Below are 17,057 nucleotides of genomic sequence, written 5' to 3' on the forward strand. Positions count from 1 at the left end.
ACATATATTAGACATGAATATTTTGTATTAATAATGTATGATATAAAGGAACTTATTAGATTCTGACCTATATGAAAAATAATAAATAGTCGAAAAAAAAAAAAAAAAAATAAGAATAAGAAAAATATTTATATAAATAATTTAAAAACGGAATAATACAATTTTTCGAATAATACATGTAGAAATATATAATGTCATTTGTATTTGTTTTATATTCCCTAATTATGTATTTTTCATTATTATTACAAAAATATATATATATATATATATATATAATATGTCTAAATATACTTTTATTTATTACATGATTGTTTATATTTTTTATTATTTTATATATTTTTTCAAATAATCTACAACAGAATAATAATAAAAAAAAAAAAAAAAAAATTATAATACACCGCTCATATTTTATTTTAAGTTACAGTTTTTTGAACCGACTGTGAAAAAAAAAAGAAAAAAAAATATGACAAAATTTTCGGAAGGACATTATGACATTTTAAATTTAATAGAGGTAAAAAGTAATATTCAAGAGAAAAATATACTAGGATATAGTGTTGATTATACTGTAGGTGGGCTATTATTATTTGGGGGTTTTAGAATAGATATAGAAGAGAATAATGGAATAATATGTAACGATGCTTATTTAATTCATATAAAAAAAGATAAGGTAGAGTATGAATCTCTGAGTATTAAAATAAAACCATCTATTAGATGCTATCATAATTCTTGCACATTATTAGAAAATTATGTTATAATATTTGGTGGATTGAATAGTGAAGTTCCTTTTGTTGCTTTGAATGATTTATGGGTATTTAACAGTTTAAATAAGACATTTGTTGAAATAAAATTAAAATGTAAAGAAAAAAATAAAGATAAAAATTTAGAAAATGGCATAAATGGAATTAACGAGAAGGGGTATATTTCTCCAACAGATGATGAAAATTGTAGTGAAAATAAATATGGAAAGAATCAAGATTATGGTAGTAATGATAGTGATAGCAAGGATGGTGAAGATATTGATAAAGATGATTCCATTTTAGATAATTCGTATGTAAAGAATTTAAAAAAATATTTGAAAAGTAATAAAAGTGATGAGTTATATTCAACTGATATACCATGTCCTCGTTATTTTTCTAGTTTAGATTTATATATTATACGAAAAAATAATATAGAAGAAGAAAAAGAATTTAAAAAGGATGAAATAAAAATAATAAAGAATAGTATTATAGTAAGTAATTGTTTAAATTATGAATATTTCAGTTTAATTTTATTCGGTGGATATGGTGGTTATGATAGAAGTAGTTATAATGATTTATATGAATTTAATATATTAAATAATGAATGGATATTAAGAAGTTGTAAAGGGAATACACCTTCAACTAGATATGGTCATATATCATTTATACATGGAAATAATTTATTTATATTAGGTGGTACTAATGCTGAAATAAGTTTTAATGATATGTATTCATGTGATTTAAATAAGAATGAATGGTCTGAAGTGGATTTTTCTTATTCATTTAATATTTCAAAAGTATTTTGTAGAAGTGTGTTAGTAGAATCTATTGATAGAAATATCATATTTATTTTTGGAGGTTATAATATTATTAGTGATGAAAAGGGAAATCGAAAGATAGAATATAATAACATAGAGTTGAATATGTTAAAGTTATATGATACTTTTAAATTAGAAGAATTGAAATATAATATAATTCAAAATAATGAAGAAAATATAATAAAAAATAATAATATAGAAGAAATGAATAATAAGAATAGTAATAATGTTAAAAATGAAATGATATCTACAAAACATGATATATATGATGATTCTATTATATCAAATAATATAACATTCTGTTCTATAACATATGATTTTATGGATTCTAATTTAATTATAACAGATAGTAAAAAGAAAATATATATTATGAATATAAGTAATATCATTGGACCAAAATATGCTATATTTAATATATGGCCAAAACAATGTGATATAAATGGAAATAAAAAATTATTGTTTAGAGGAAAAGGATTTACTAATGAAGGTAAAATTCTAGTGAAATATAAATCTGATGATATAAATTTATATAGTGAAGGGATATATATTAATGAAAATAATATATATACTATAGTACCTAATGCAAAAAATAAAATCCACAATAATATATGTCAAGTACAATTATCTATTAATGATAAATGTTACACAACTAATAGTTGTTTTCTAGAATATTATTATAATATTGATCCTAAAAATACATTAATTTTTGGAAGTGGGTTATTAGAACCAGTATGTTTACAAAAGGATAATATCTTTTTTCTGATTGCAAAAAATAGCTTGAATGAACCTAAAAAAATTGGAGGTGATAAATTTCAAATTAGTATTATATATGAACAAAAAAGCGAACAATATGATATCAAATATTTTGTTTATGATCTAAATAATGGATTTTATATAGTCAAATATTTCTCATTTCTTAATGACAATCAAATGAAAGAAAACATACAAAATGTGGGCAAAAATAATAATATAGAACAAATAAATAATAATAATAATAATGATGATGATGATAATAATAATAATAATAATAATGATAATAATTTAAATGAAAAGTCCAATTGTAATGTAGTACAAGTGAAAAATGAAAATGATTCAGAAATTCTTGAAGGAACTCAAAATATATCTAATAAAAACTCAATGAATAATCAAGATATAAAAAGTAATATAAATAATCATATGGAAATATTAGACTTCAATGGAACCTTAAAAATAACAGTAAAATTAAAAGATGAAAATATTCAGAATAGTCCATTTTTTCTAAAAGTTGATAATAATTTAAAAGATAAAATAATATATGTAAAACAATTTATTAATGATAGATTAGAGAATTTATTACGAAAAGGAGAATCTTTATTTGAATTAATAAAAAATAAAAATATGAATACAAATAATTTAATTCAATTAAATATCAATATTGATCATTTTCTTAATAAATTCCCTGAAGCAATACATGACATAAATATTATAGAACAATATATATTATATGGACTTATAGATATAGATAAAATAAAAAATGTTATTATGAACTTACATGAAGAGGATAATTTGGTGAATGCTTCTCAAGAGGAAGAAATATATATTGATAAAGAAATCAATGAATTAATAAATAATGAAAAGCTCAAAAATGGTAACAACGATGGCATTGGAGGATACTCTTCTACTACAACAAGTAATGAACACACAAAAAAAAAAAAAAAAAAAAAAAAAAAAATTATAATACAAATGGTAATATTACTACTAATATAAAAATGATATTAATAGTAATAATTATATTAATAATTGTTATATTTTTTTTTGAATGGTACAGATAATGTAAAACACATTAACCAGGTCCATACTAATGATACACATATAATGAGAGATAACTTAACACATCTAAATGATAATAATGATACTAGAAATAACTTTTTAAAAGTAAAAGATAACAATAAGATTGTAGATTTTATAAATGAAAATAAATTGAAATTCCTAGATTATATTGATCCTAATATCATGAAGAAATTAAGAAATTATATAAACCTCTTAAATGCAGAAGAATTAAACTTAAAAAACAAAAAAGATAACAAAAAAATAGATGATTCCAATAAAAAAGATTTATCAGGTATTAAAAAAAAAAAAAGTGAAGATAAATTTCATTTAGATAATATTTTAGAAAAAGAAGAGAAAAAAATTGAAGTAATTAAAAATTTATTAATCTTTTATCATAAACTTAAAACGGTTTGCTTGTCTAAGAAAGAAAAAGAATTAAAAGATGAATTTATAAAAGAAGAAAAGGAAAGTATTAAAAAATTAAAATTAAATTATAATAAATTTGTAAATATTAAAAAAAATTTAGAAGTATCTAATGTTTATTTACATAATAATGGATATGATTCATCATTAAAAGAACTTGAAACTACAAAAAAATATCTTATAGAAATAAAAGATGAAGTTACAAAAATAAAACAAATATCAGATAATATTATTAAAATAGATAATGTAGAAGAATTAAATACAGATATTGAAAATTTAAATAATGAAATCCATGAAATTGAAAAGATGTGGCTATTTATTAAAAAAAAAGAAGAAATATTAAATGAATTTTTTTTTTGTCCTTTTAAAGATTTAGATGTAGAAGATTTTGATATACAAGTAAAAAAGTTACAAAATGATTTTAAAAAAATTAAAGTAGATAGAAAACATAATATATGTAAAGAAGAAACATTAAAATTAAAAGAAATTATAAAATTTATTTCTGTTTTGTGTGAAATTAAAAAACCATTTATAAAAGATAGACATATAAAAGAAATGGAAAATAATATAAATGAAGAAAAAGAAAAAAATAAAGAAGAAGAGAAAATAAATATAATTATAGATGAGAGTACATTAACTATATATTTCTATAAATTAAATGTTATGAAATATCATGATACTATTGAAGAAGTTATTATAAAAGCATATAATGAAAAAATAATAGAAGAAACTATTAATAAATTTGAAGATTATTGGGATAAAATATATTTTAAAAAAAAAGAATATAAAAATAATATACTATTAACATATATAGATGATATATGTATAGACACAATAGAAGAACATCAAGTTACTTTACAAAATTGTTTTTCATCTAAATATTTCCTTTTCTTTTCAGACGAATTAAATTTATGGCAAAAAAAAATATCCAATATATATGAAGTCATACAATTATTAAAAGATATAGAAAAATTGTGGGTATATTTACAAAATATGTATATATATTCAGAAGAAGTTAAAAAGGAACTACCTCTATATTCTAAATTCTTTTTAACTATTAATGATGAATATCTTGAAATGTTAAAACAAATTATTGATAATAATATAAAAGTAGTAGATTTTTCAAACGAAGGAGGAATAATAGAAAAATTAGAAGAATTAAAAGTAAAATTATGTAAAAGTGAAAAACCATTGAATGAATATTTAGATTCTAAACGTAAATCATTTCCTAGATTCTTTTTTATATCTTCTACTGATTTAATAGATATTTTATCTAATGGAAATAATTTTAAACTTGTAAATACACATGTACAAAAAATATTTTTATCTATTAGAAAATTTGTAACAAAAAATGAGCAATTAACAGATAACGAAATACAAAATGAAGTGAAATTAGATAATCAAGAAACTAGTACAGAAAAAAATAATAAAATTTCAAATGAAGATTCTAATGAAACACAGACATATAAATATAATAAAAACGAAGAATCTACAAATAATATAAATGATGATAATATAAAAAATGATAAAGATGAAAAGGAAGAAACTATTATCAAGTTAATTTCATCATATGGAGAAGAAATATGTAATTTTCATGAAGGTCTAGTTTTGAAAGGTAAAGTTGAATGTTATTTAAATGATATAATAGATCATATTAAATATACATTAAAATATTATATTACAAATTTATTTACATTAAAAGATTTATTTAATAATAAAAAAGAAAAATGGATAGATGAAAATTATTTAGCTCAAGTATTTATTTTATGTAATACTATATTTTTTGTAAATGATGTAGAAAATATATTAATTAAAAAAGATATTAATATATATGAAGAATTAAATAAATATTATAAAAATCATATTCTTCAATTAGAAAATGTTATTAAAAAAGTTCAAAAAAAATTAACTATTAAAAATAGAATAAAAATTATGTGTATTATTACATTAGATACATTTTATAGAGATGTACTTGAAGTTATCCTAAAAAATAAATCATCTATTTCTATAAATATGTTCGATTGGCAATCTCAAATTAGAATGTATCCATTTTTTAAAAATCAAAAAATTAACGAACAAAATGAAAACCAAACGGAAGAATCAAAGTTAAAATTGAATGATAATAGATATACAGATAATGAACATGAAGAAGCAAAACATGAATATAATAATAATAATAATAATAATATATTAAATAATGAATTATCAAAATATACGTGTCTTACACATTTTAAAGACTTATATATTAAAATAAAAATTATGGATTGTTCATTTAATTATTCTTATGATTATATAGGAAATTATCAGAGATTAGTTATTACTCCTTTAACAAGTCGTATTTATATTACAGCTACACAAGCATTAAGTTTATATATGGGATGTGCTCCTGCAGGACCAGCAGGCACAGGTAAAACTGAGACTACAAAAGATTTATCTAGTTTTTTTGGAAAAAATTGTTATGTATTTAATTGTTCAGATCAATTAGATTATAAAAGTATGGGAAATATTTTTAAAGGTATTGGTAGTACAGGTTGTTGGTGTTGTTTTGATGAGTTTAATAGATTAATTCCTGAGGTTTTATCTGTTTGTTCTATTCAATTTAAATCTATATTAGATTGTAAACGAAATAATAATAATGTATGTATTATAGGTTCTGATGAAATTATTGTAAAAAAAAATTGTGCCGTTTTTATTACAATGAATCCTGATTATTTAGGTAGATCTAAATTACCTGAAAGTCTTAAAATATTATTCAGACCTATAACAGTAATTATACCCGATTTTAACAAAATTTGTGAGAATATGTTAATGGCTGAAGGATATGTAAATGCAAAATATCTTTCTATAAAATTTACTACATTTTTTGAGCTAGCCAAAAGTTTATTAAAAGATAAACATTGTGATTGGGGTTTAAGAAGCATAAAGAGTGTATTAACAAAAGCTGGATATCTGAAAAGAAATTATCCTGATGTAGATGAAAATAAATTACTTTATTCAGCTATACATGATATAAATATTGCAAAAATATCATCTTCTAATTGTCCTATTTTTTCTGGTTTGCTTAATGATATATTTTTTTCCAATCAAAATGATATAAACGATATAAATGATGTAAACGATATAAATGATGTAAATGATGTAAACGATATAAATGATGTAAATGATGTAAATGATGTAAATGATATAAATGATCATAATAATAACAACGAAGAAAGAAATGATAATATAAAACATGATACAAATGAAAATAAAAAACAAAAAGATAATAATGAACCATTAAAATTAGAGAACGTAAAAGAAGAAAAGAAAACAAAAAAAAACGATTTAGAAGATAATAAAGAAAAAGGATTTTTCAATTTGAACAAAATAGAAAAAGAATTAATGGATATTTGTAAAAAAAATCATTTATTTGGATTAAATTATTTTGTTAAAAAGATTATACAATTAAATGATATAATGAATATAAGACATTGTGTATTTATTATGGGTGAAGCTGGATGTGGTAAAACAACATTATTTAATATGTTAATGGAATATCAAAAAAAGCAGAATTTAAAAACTGTAAGTATACGAATAAATCCTAAATCAATAAATATAGATGATTTATATGGAAATGTACATATAAAAACAAGAGAATGGAAAGATGGTGTATTTTCTAAATATATGAGAAATTATTCTAAAAAAGATGATTGTGATAAAGCTTATATAATTTTTGATGGAAATTTAGATTCTCATTGGATAGAAAATATGAATTCAGTTATGGATGATAATAAAGTATTAACTTTATCATCTAATGAAAGAATATTATTAAAAAATCATATGAATTTAGTTTTTGAATTTAGTGATTTAATGTTTGCTACTCCTGCTACAATATCAAGAGCAGGTTTAGTTTATTTTTCAGTAGATCCTAATGATTTATGGAAAAATTATTTTTTATCATGGATAGATAAACATGATAATTTTAATAGTAATATAAAGAAATTATTTGAAAAATTAATGTATAAATATGTTGAACCTACATTTATTTATTTAAGTACTTTACAAACATCTATAAAAATATCACCAATGTCTCATATACAATCATTATCAGCTTTATTAGATATATTATTAATGGATAATAATTATGAGAGTGTTGAACATTATTTTATCTATTCAGTTATATGGTGTTTTGGTGGATTTTTAGGTGAAAAGGATAATGTAAATTATAAAAAAAGTTTTGATAAATATTGGAAGAATACTTTTAAAAGTATTAAGGTTAATCGAAAAATAAGTGTTTTTGATTTTTATGTAGAAAATAATAAATTTAAAGAATGGGATGAAGGAGAAATAACTAATGAATTAAAACAAAATTATATATTACAAGATGATATATTTATTGAAACAATAGAAAGTTATTCTTATAAATATATATGTAAATTGTTTTTAAAATCTGATATGCCGATTCTATTTATTGGTAAAACTGGTGTAGGAAAAACACAATTATGTAAGAAAATATTAAATGAAGAAAAAGAAGAATTTAAAAGTTTTTATATGATTTTTAATTATTATACTACATCTAAAAATGTGCAAACATTAATGCAAAGCTGTTTAGAAAAAAAATCAGGAAAACAATTTAGTCCACCATATCAACAAAAATTAATATATTTTATAGATGATATAAATATGCCTAAATGTGATGATTATAATACACAAAGTGCTATTGAATTGTTATGTCAATATATAGATACAAATTCTTGGTTTGATTTAGAAAAATTAAATTTAATTAAAATATTAAATACTAAACTTATATCTTGTATGAATTATAATAGAGGCAATTTTACTATAAATCCAAGATTAATTAGACACTTTTTTATACTAAATATTAATTTCCCAGAAAATAATACAGTCAATAGTATATTTAGTGTTTTATTAAAAAATCATTTTAGTAATTTTAAACAAGATGTATCTGATTTAATTCCATCTATATTAAAATCTACTATATCTTTATTTTATAATATTGAAAAGACTTTCAAAAGAACAGCTACTTATTTTTATTATGAATTTAATTTAAGAGATATTCATAGCATAGTCAAAGGATTACTTACTACAACACCAGTTACATTTCAAGATTGTGATAAACTTTTATTTTTATGGTTACATGAATGTGAAAGAGTATATTCAGATAAACTTAATAAAAAAGATAAGAAAAAATATAAAAAGATTATTACTGATATAATAAAAAAAATGTATAATAAATATGAAATTAATAAATTTGTTATGAAATATGATAGCACTTTATTATTTTCAAATTTTCATAAAGGTAGTCATGATAAAACATATGACATTTGTAAAAATATGGAAGAATTAACATTATTCTTAAATGAAGAATTAAATGAATATAATAATTCCTATAATTTAAATATTGTTCTATTTAGTGATGCAATTAAACATATTTGTAAATTAATTAGAATAGTAGATAATTTAAAAGCACATGCATTATTATTAGGTATAGGAGGATGTGGGAAAACAACCATATCTAAATTTTCATCTTATATATCATCGAAAACATTTTTTGAAATGGATTTTTCTGCACAGTGTACTGATAATGATATTAAAAAATATTTACAAAACATTTTTCATAAATGTGCTATGAAAAATGAAGATATTGTTTTATTTTTAAAAGAAAGTAAAATACATGATACTTTCTTTATATATGTTAATGAATATATGTGTTCAAATAATATTATAGATTTATATACAAAAGAAGAACGAGATTATATAATACATAATATCAGAAATATAGCTAAAGCAGATGGTATAGAACAATCAGATAATAGCATATTCGATTATTATATTAAAAAAGTAAATGATAATCTACATTTCATTTTATGTTTTTCACCAACTAGTAATAATTTTAGAGATAAATCAAACAATTTCCAATGTATATTAAATAATACTATGATAGATATATATGATAATTGGGAAGCTGATTCTTTAATGTGTGTAGGGAAAAATTATGTTAGTAATATATATATGAATATAAATACGGGCGATATTTTATTAGATCAAGAATATATTAACTTAAAAAATAAAAATATAGAAAAAGATACAAATTTGGGAGAGAAACAGATAGGGAAAAATTATATCCCTACAATATCAGCAATTGATAGAGATGATAATTATAAAGACATGGAAAATAATATGAATGAAAATCATTTGAATGACCCATTGGGTATGTTAGACATGAATAAAACAAACATCAAAAATGGGGACATTACAACAACGATAGATAATATTACTATTATTAATAATAATAATAATAATAATAATAATGGGGATAATGTTGATGGTAATAATTATTTCAAAAATACAGAAGGAAATGATGAAAATATGAAAAAAAAAACTTATAGTAATAATGTGATGAACCAAAATGATCTCAATACAAATATTACGAACAATAATAATAATAGTTGTAGTAATAATAATATTTATGATAAGAATGATAATATACTAAACGAAGAAGAATATGTAAACCTAAAAGATATTATAACTGAATATCTAAAAGAATGTTATGAAGACCTATTAGATATATCATCCTTTTATTATTCTCATGAACGCTCCCATATTTATATAACACCCAAATTATATCTTGAAAGTATCAAAACATATCATATAATGTTACTAAAAAATATTACTAATATAAATAATAAAATGAATATGCTTAAAAATGGTATCACAAAAATGAATGAAACTAGTTCAAATGTAGAAAATATAAAAAATTGCTTAAAAGATAAAAAGAAAATATCAGAAGAGAAAATGGAAGCTGCTGAAAAATATGCAATAGATATAGGTAATGAAAAAATGATTGTAAAAAAAGAGAGTGATTTAGCTGATATAGAAGAACAAAATTGTTTAGAAATTCAAAAAAAAGTTCTTAAACAACAAGAAGAATGTGAAAATGATATAAGATTAGGTATTCCATTAATTGAACAAGCTGAAGAAGCTTTAAATACTTTAAATAAAAAAAATATTCAAGAATTAAAAACTTTAAACAAACCACCTCCAGGAGTAGAAGATATTACTGCAGCTGTTATGCAATTATTAGCTACAATTGATACAACTATATCTATAGATAAATTTGGAAAAATTAAAGATCGAAGTTGGAAATCTGCACAAAAAATGATGATTAATCCTGAAAAATTTATATCGTTACTTAAAGATTATAAAAATAAGATTGATGAAAATTTGGTTCCTGATTGTAACTTTAAATATGTAGAAAATTTAATTAATTTACCACATTTTAATAAAAATGCAATACAAAAAAAATCTAAAGCTGCTGCAGGATTAGCTGAATGGGTTTTAAATATAACATCATTTTATAAAATTATTCAAAATATATTACCTAAAAGAATATTATTAGATAATACAAAAAAAGGTTTAGAAGAAGCTAATGAAAAATTACAAAATGTACGTGAAAAGGTACAATCACTAAAAGCAAAATTAAGTGAATTAATAAGTCAATATGATCATGCTATATATGAAAGAGATCTTGTTATTCTAGAAGAAAAGAAATTAAAAACAAAACTAGAATTATCAATTAGATTAATAGATGCTTTAAGTAGTGAAGAAATATCATGGTCAAAACAATATGAAAGTTTAAAAAAAAAAAAAAAAACAATCTTAACAGATATATTACTCTCATCTACTTTTGTTACGTTTTGTGGTGGATTTACTAAAAAATATAGAAATAAAATTATGACAAATTGTATAGACACATTAAAGAGAAAAAATGAAATACAAAATAATATTTTTAATACCATGCACAAAAAAATAAATAATAACATCAGTGGTATTAGTAATAATAATAATAATAGTAGTAATAATAATAATAATAGTGCAAATTTTGGATATAATGAGATCCAAAAAAAAAAAACAGACAACCATAACTTTGACATATCAAACAAATTGAATATAAAAAATGATAACAAAGATAATGAATTAGGGAATGATAATTTAAAAAAAGAAGAAATGATTTATGATATATTCTTAGTAAATAATTTTAATTTAGATTTATTAATAAACGAAGAAGTTTTATCTAAATTAAGTAAACAAGGTTTAACATTAAATTCGGTATGTATTGAAAATAATATAATATTAGAAAATAGTGATAAGTTCCCTATTATTATTGATCCACAAATGGAAAGTTTAAAATGGTTAATTAATAGTCATAAAGAAAAAAGTGAAAAATTAATTATCACAGATATTAATGATAAAATATTATTAAAAAAAATAGAAGAATGTATATCCTTTGGTTATTCTATTATTGTTGAAAATGCAGATGAATATATTGATAATACATTATATAATGTTATATCAAAGAATATAATTAAGAGAAAAAATAATTATTATATTAATATTAATGATAAAGAACTTATGTTTCATCCATCTTTTTATATAATATTACATACACAATTATCAAATCCTCATTATCAACCTGAAATACAATCGGCATGTTCTCTAATAAATTTTACGGTTACACCAGATGATTTAGAAGAACATTTATTATCTATTACTCTAGAAAATGAATTTAATCATTTATCAAAAAAGAAAAAGAAATTATCATTATTAAAATATGATTATATGTGTCAACTCTCTTTTCTTCAATCATCAATCTTGCAAAAATTAACAGATGCTAAAGGAGATATTTTAGAAGATGTTTCATTAATCGAAAATTTAGAAAAAACCAAATTATTAAGTGAAAATATAGCTAAAAAAACAGAAATAGTCAAAAATACAGAAGTACATATTAATACTATTATCAACTTATATAGACCTTTATCAAAAAGAGGAGTCATGTATTTCTTCATTTTACAAAAATTAAAAAACTTACATTCATTCTATTTCTATTCTTTAGAAATATTCTTGAAAATATTTATCAAATGCTTGAACGACAGTTCTCCAAATAAATCACCCACTAAGGTGAAACAGGAGCAAGAGTATTATCTTAAAAGTGAAGACAACGATTTTGATGATGATTACATTGGTAGTATAAAAGAGGAGGAAAAAGTAGAAGAAGGAATGGTTGACGAAGAAAAAATGGAAGAGCAAAAAGTGGAAGAGGAAAAAATGGAAGAGGGAAGAATGGAAGAGGAAAAAATGGAAGAGGAAAAAGTTGATGAAGAAAAGATGGATGAAGAAAAAGATGTTGAAGAAAAGATAGAAGAAGAAAAAGATGTTGAAGAAAAGATAGAAGAAGAAAAAGATGTTGAAGAAAAGATGGAAAAAGAAAAAGATGTTGAAGAAAAGATACAAGATGGACAAGTTGATGAAGCAAAAATGGAAGAGGAAAAAGTTGTTGAAGAAAAAATGGAAGAGGAAAAAGTTGTTGAAGAAAAGATGGAAGAAGAAAAAGATGTTGAAGAAAAGATAGAAGATGAACAAGTTGTTGAAGAAAAGATACACGATGGACAAGTTGATGAAGAAAAAATGGAAGAGGAAAAAGTTGTTGAAGAAAAGATGGAAGAAGAAAAAGTTGTTGAAGAAAAGATAGAAGATGGACAAGTTGATGAAGAAAAAATGGAAGAAGAAAAAGTTGTTGAAGAAAAGATAGAAGATGGAAAAGTTGATGAAGAAAATGTGGGAAAAGAAGAAATCGAAAAGGTCAAAATGGATGACTCCAAAGTTTATGAAAATAAAGAGGAGAATAAAAATTGCACATATGAAGAAAACGAAAAAATTGATAAGGACAAAGAAGATGATTTAGAAGGAGAAGATTTAGAAAACGATGATTTTACAAATGAAGAAACGAAAATAGATAAGAATGAAGTTGAAAAAAGAGTAAATATGCTAACAGATTTATTGAATATAAAAATGTGGATGTATATGGATAAAGGTTTATTAGAGAGAGATAAATTAATTGTAAAATGTTTGATTATGTTACATTTAGAAAAATTAAATGAGAAAATAAGTGAAGAAGAGGAAGAAATTTTTATTAATCCTAAATATAAGTTAAGTAGTAATAATATAACAATGATTAAAAATAAAAAAGAGAATGAAAGTATGGAAAAAAAATTAATGAATAAATCATTTATTAATGAAGAATTATATGAAGATTGTAAGAATTTAGAAAATTTAAAAGATTTTGAAAACATTACTGAAAGTTTTGAAAGTGAAAGTATGTCATGGAAACAATGGTTTTTAAGTGAAAAAGTAGAAAATGAAGAATTACCTAGAAAATATAATAATATAAAAGATTTTTCAAAATTATTATTAATTCGAGTATTACGTAAAGATAGATTTTTAATTTCATTAAAAAATTACATTACAAAAAATATAAAAATGACAAATGATGAAAAAAATAATACATATGCATTAGAAAATATATTAGATGAATATATTGATAATAAAACACCCGTTTTATTTTTGTTAACAACTGGTTATGATCCTTCTAAAGAAATTGAAGATTATATAAATAAAATGAAAAATAATGCTATCAAAAAAAATGATAATAATAAAAATAAAATAACTTATGTTAACATATCCATGGGTCAAGGACAAGAAAGTATTGCTTTAAAATATTTAAAAGAAATATCTAAATGTGGAGGATATATATTTTTACAAAATATTCATTTAATGACAAAATGGTTAAAAGAATTTGAAGAAATACTGGATAAAATATTTTTAGATGCACATGTAAATTTTCGTTTATTCTTATCTGCAGCTATACCAAATGAAAAAGATACTAAATTATTACCCGAAAAATTATTAAAGAAATGCTTTAGAATAAATAATGAAAAATCATATAGTTTAAAAGATAATATAAAATGTTGTCTTGATAAATTTGAAAACGGACAATATGATGATAAATTAAAAACAGTAATATTGGGTCTTTCTTATTATCATAGTTTATTATTAGGAAGATTTTTATATGGAAAAATCGGATTTAGTCAATCATATTCATTTAATGATAATGATTTAGAAATATCATTTAATATTATTAAAAGATATTTAAATACATATGAAAGTTTTCCTTTAGCAGATGTATTATTTTTAATAGGAGAAATTATATATGGTGGACATATAACAGATATATGGGATAGACGAATAAATAAGACATATGTTAAGAATATACTTAAAGAGATATATAGAAATATATTAACTATAAATGAAAAAAAGAAAAATAGTCTTACAACAAATATGTCATATAATGAAAAAAAGAAAAACTTTAATATGGATTTTCACCACCCAAAGGATAGTACTAATAATAATAATAATAATAATGATGATGATGGTGATAGCAATAATAGTAATGATAATGAAGATGAAAGTGAAGAAAAACTCATTTTAAAAAATACCAAACATAATATTTTGTTCGATGTATTTAAGTTTCCTGATTGTAGTAAATATAATATCAATCAACTAAAAAAATATATAGATGAGAAATTGAATAAAGAACAAACTTATTTATTAGGGTTACACATAAATGCCGAAATTGAATATATGAAAAATGAATGCTCACGAATATTACAAACTTTACAAGAATTAAGTAATAAAGAAATTGCATCAACAGAAAGTTATAAAAAAAATACGAAAATAAGAAATACAGAAAAAATTGGTGATAATAAATATGCACATGATCAAAAAAAGGAAACGATACATAAAGAGGAAGATGATGAAGATGAAAAACATTCAGGAAGTAATAAAAGTACAAAAATTATATATGATATAATTAATCATTTATTAAATGAATTACCAGATAAAATTGATACAACTGATTTAAAAATCGAAGATAGTCAAACAAATACATTTATGGTAATAGCATTAAAAGAAGCTGAAAAATTTAACAAATTAATAGAATGTATTAATGATACATTAATAGAAATTAAATTAGTATTAGATGGTATATTAAATATGAATGATAAAATTCAAAATACTATCAAATCATTAATGCTACATAATATACCACAAATATGGATAAATTATTCTTATCCATCAAAAAAAAAATTGATGCCATGGTTTGAAAATTTTAAATTAAGAATAATATTTATAAAAGAATGGGTTTCTAAAATAAGAAATAATATTTTTCTACCAAATTCTGTATGGTTATCTGCATTATTTAATCCTATCTCATTTCTAACAGCTATTAAACAAAAATTTGCTCAAGAAAATAAAGTACCTATTGATAAACTTAAATTAAAATGGCAAGTAACCAATATAACAAAATTAGAAGATTTAAATAATAAAAATAATGCATTATATATTCATGGATTATATTTACAAGGAGCTTCTTGGTTTATTAATTCGAAAAATGATACTTTTACATTCGATAAGGATAATATAAATGATAATGTATCTTATGGAAATATAATAGAATCTGTGCCTAAACATATCTATTATTCTATGCCTCTAATTTATGTATATTGTATTACTAATGAACAAAATGAACTCTTAAAAGAAAATATGGAATATCGTTCATTGGATACACCTCTTTATGTCACTTCAGACAGGGGAAATACTTTTGTTTGTTCAATAGATCTAAAGTATTCAAAAAAAATAAAATAAAAAATACAAAAATATATGAACAATGTATATATAATACATAAAGTTAAATATTTTATACATTTCTAGATACTACACTGTTATTATATATATATATATATATTTCTTTTTTTTTTTTCCCCTTTATTTTACAGTTTAGAAATGGAAGATATAGAAGACAAATGGATATTAGCTGGTGTTGCACTTTTCTTATCGGATGATTAAATTTGACTTTTTATTATAATATATTATTATATAAATACATGAAATAATATCCCCATTATTTTAGTAGATTTATTTTTATAAACATTTTATATTATCATATTAATAAAAATCATTAGTTGAAATAATTAAAAGTCTTTATTATATATCTATATATGAAATATTTAATAAGTCAAAATTAAAAAAAATAAAAAATAAACATCATGCTATAACAAATTTAAAAAAAAAAAAAAATGTTTAATGCCAACTTTTAATTAAAGTGTATATACATATAAATAAAAAGACATAAAAAAAAAAAAAAAATATATATATATATATATAAAATAATCAAGATAAAAACAAATGAATAGGATAAAATAAAAAATAATCACAAATTTGAAATTTTAATTATTATATTTTATTTTAAATAATCATTTATTTATTTTTTTAACCTAGAACAATTTTATCTAATATAATTATTCAAGAATATAAATAAAATATATGTATACATAATAAAACATTTTCAAAAGTATATCATGCTATTTCAAATAGT

General features: G+C 20.7%; 1 protein-coding gene across 1 annotated transcript; it reads left to right on the forward strand.

Annotated features, from left to right (window-relative positions):
• Nucleotides 1-463: 463 nt before the first annotated feature.
• On the forward strand, nucleotides 464-16,528 carry PADL01_1121100 (dynein heavy chain, putative; the record flags this gene model as incomplete). Its single annotated transcript, XM_028682675.1, has 3 exons — nucleotides 464-3,224; nucleotides 3,363-16,305; nucleotides 16,459-16,528. The coding sequence occupies 3 exons, from the start codon at nucleotides 464-466 to the stop codon at nucleotides 16,526-16,528; spliced, it is 15,774 nt and encodes a 5,257-aa protein (XP_028538929.1).
• Between the last annotated feature and the right edge of the window lie 529 nt (nucleotides 16,529-17,057).

The sequence above is a fragment of the Plasmodium sp. gorilla clade G2 genome, assembly GCF_900097015.1.
Source record: "Plasmodium sp. gorilla clade G2 genome assembly, chromosome: 11".
Classification (NCBI taxonomy): Eukaryota; Apicomplexa; class Aconoidasida; order Haemosporida; family Plasmodiidae; genus Plasmodium; species Plasmodium adleri (nom. inval.).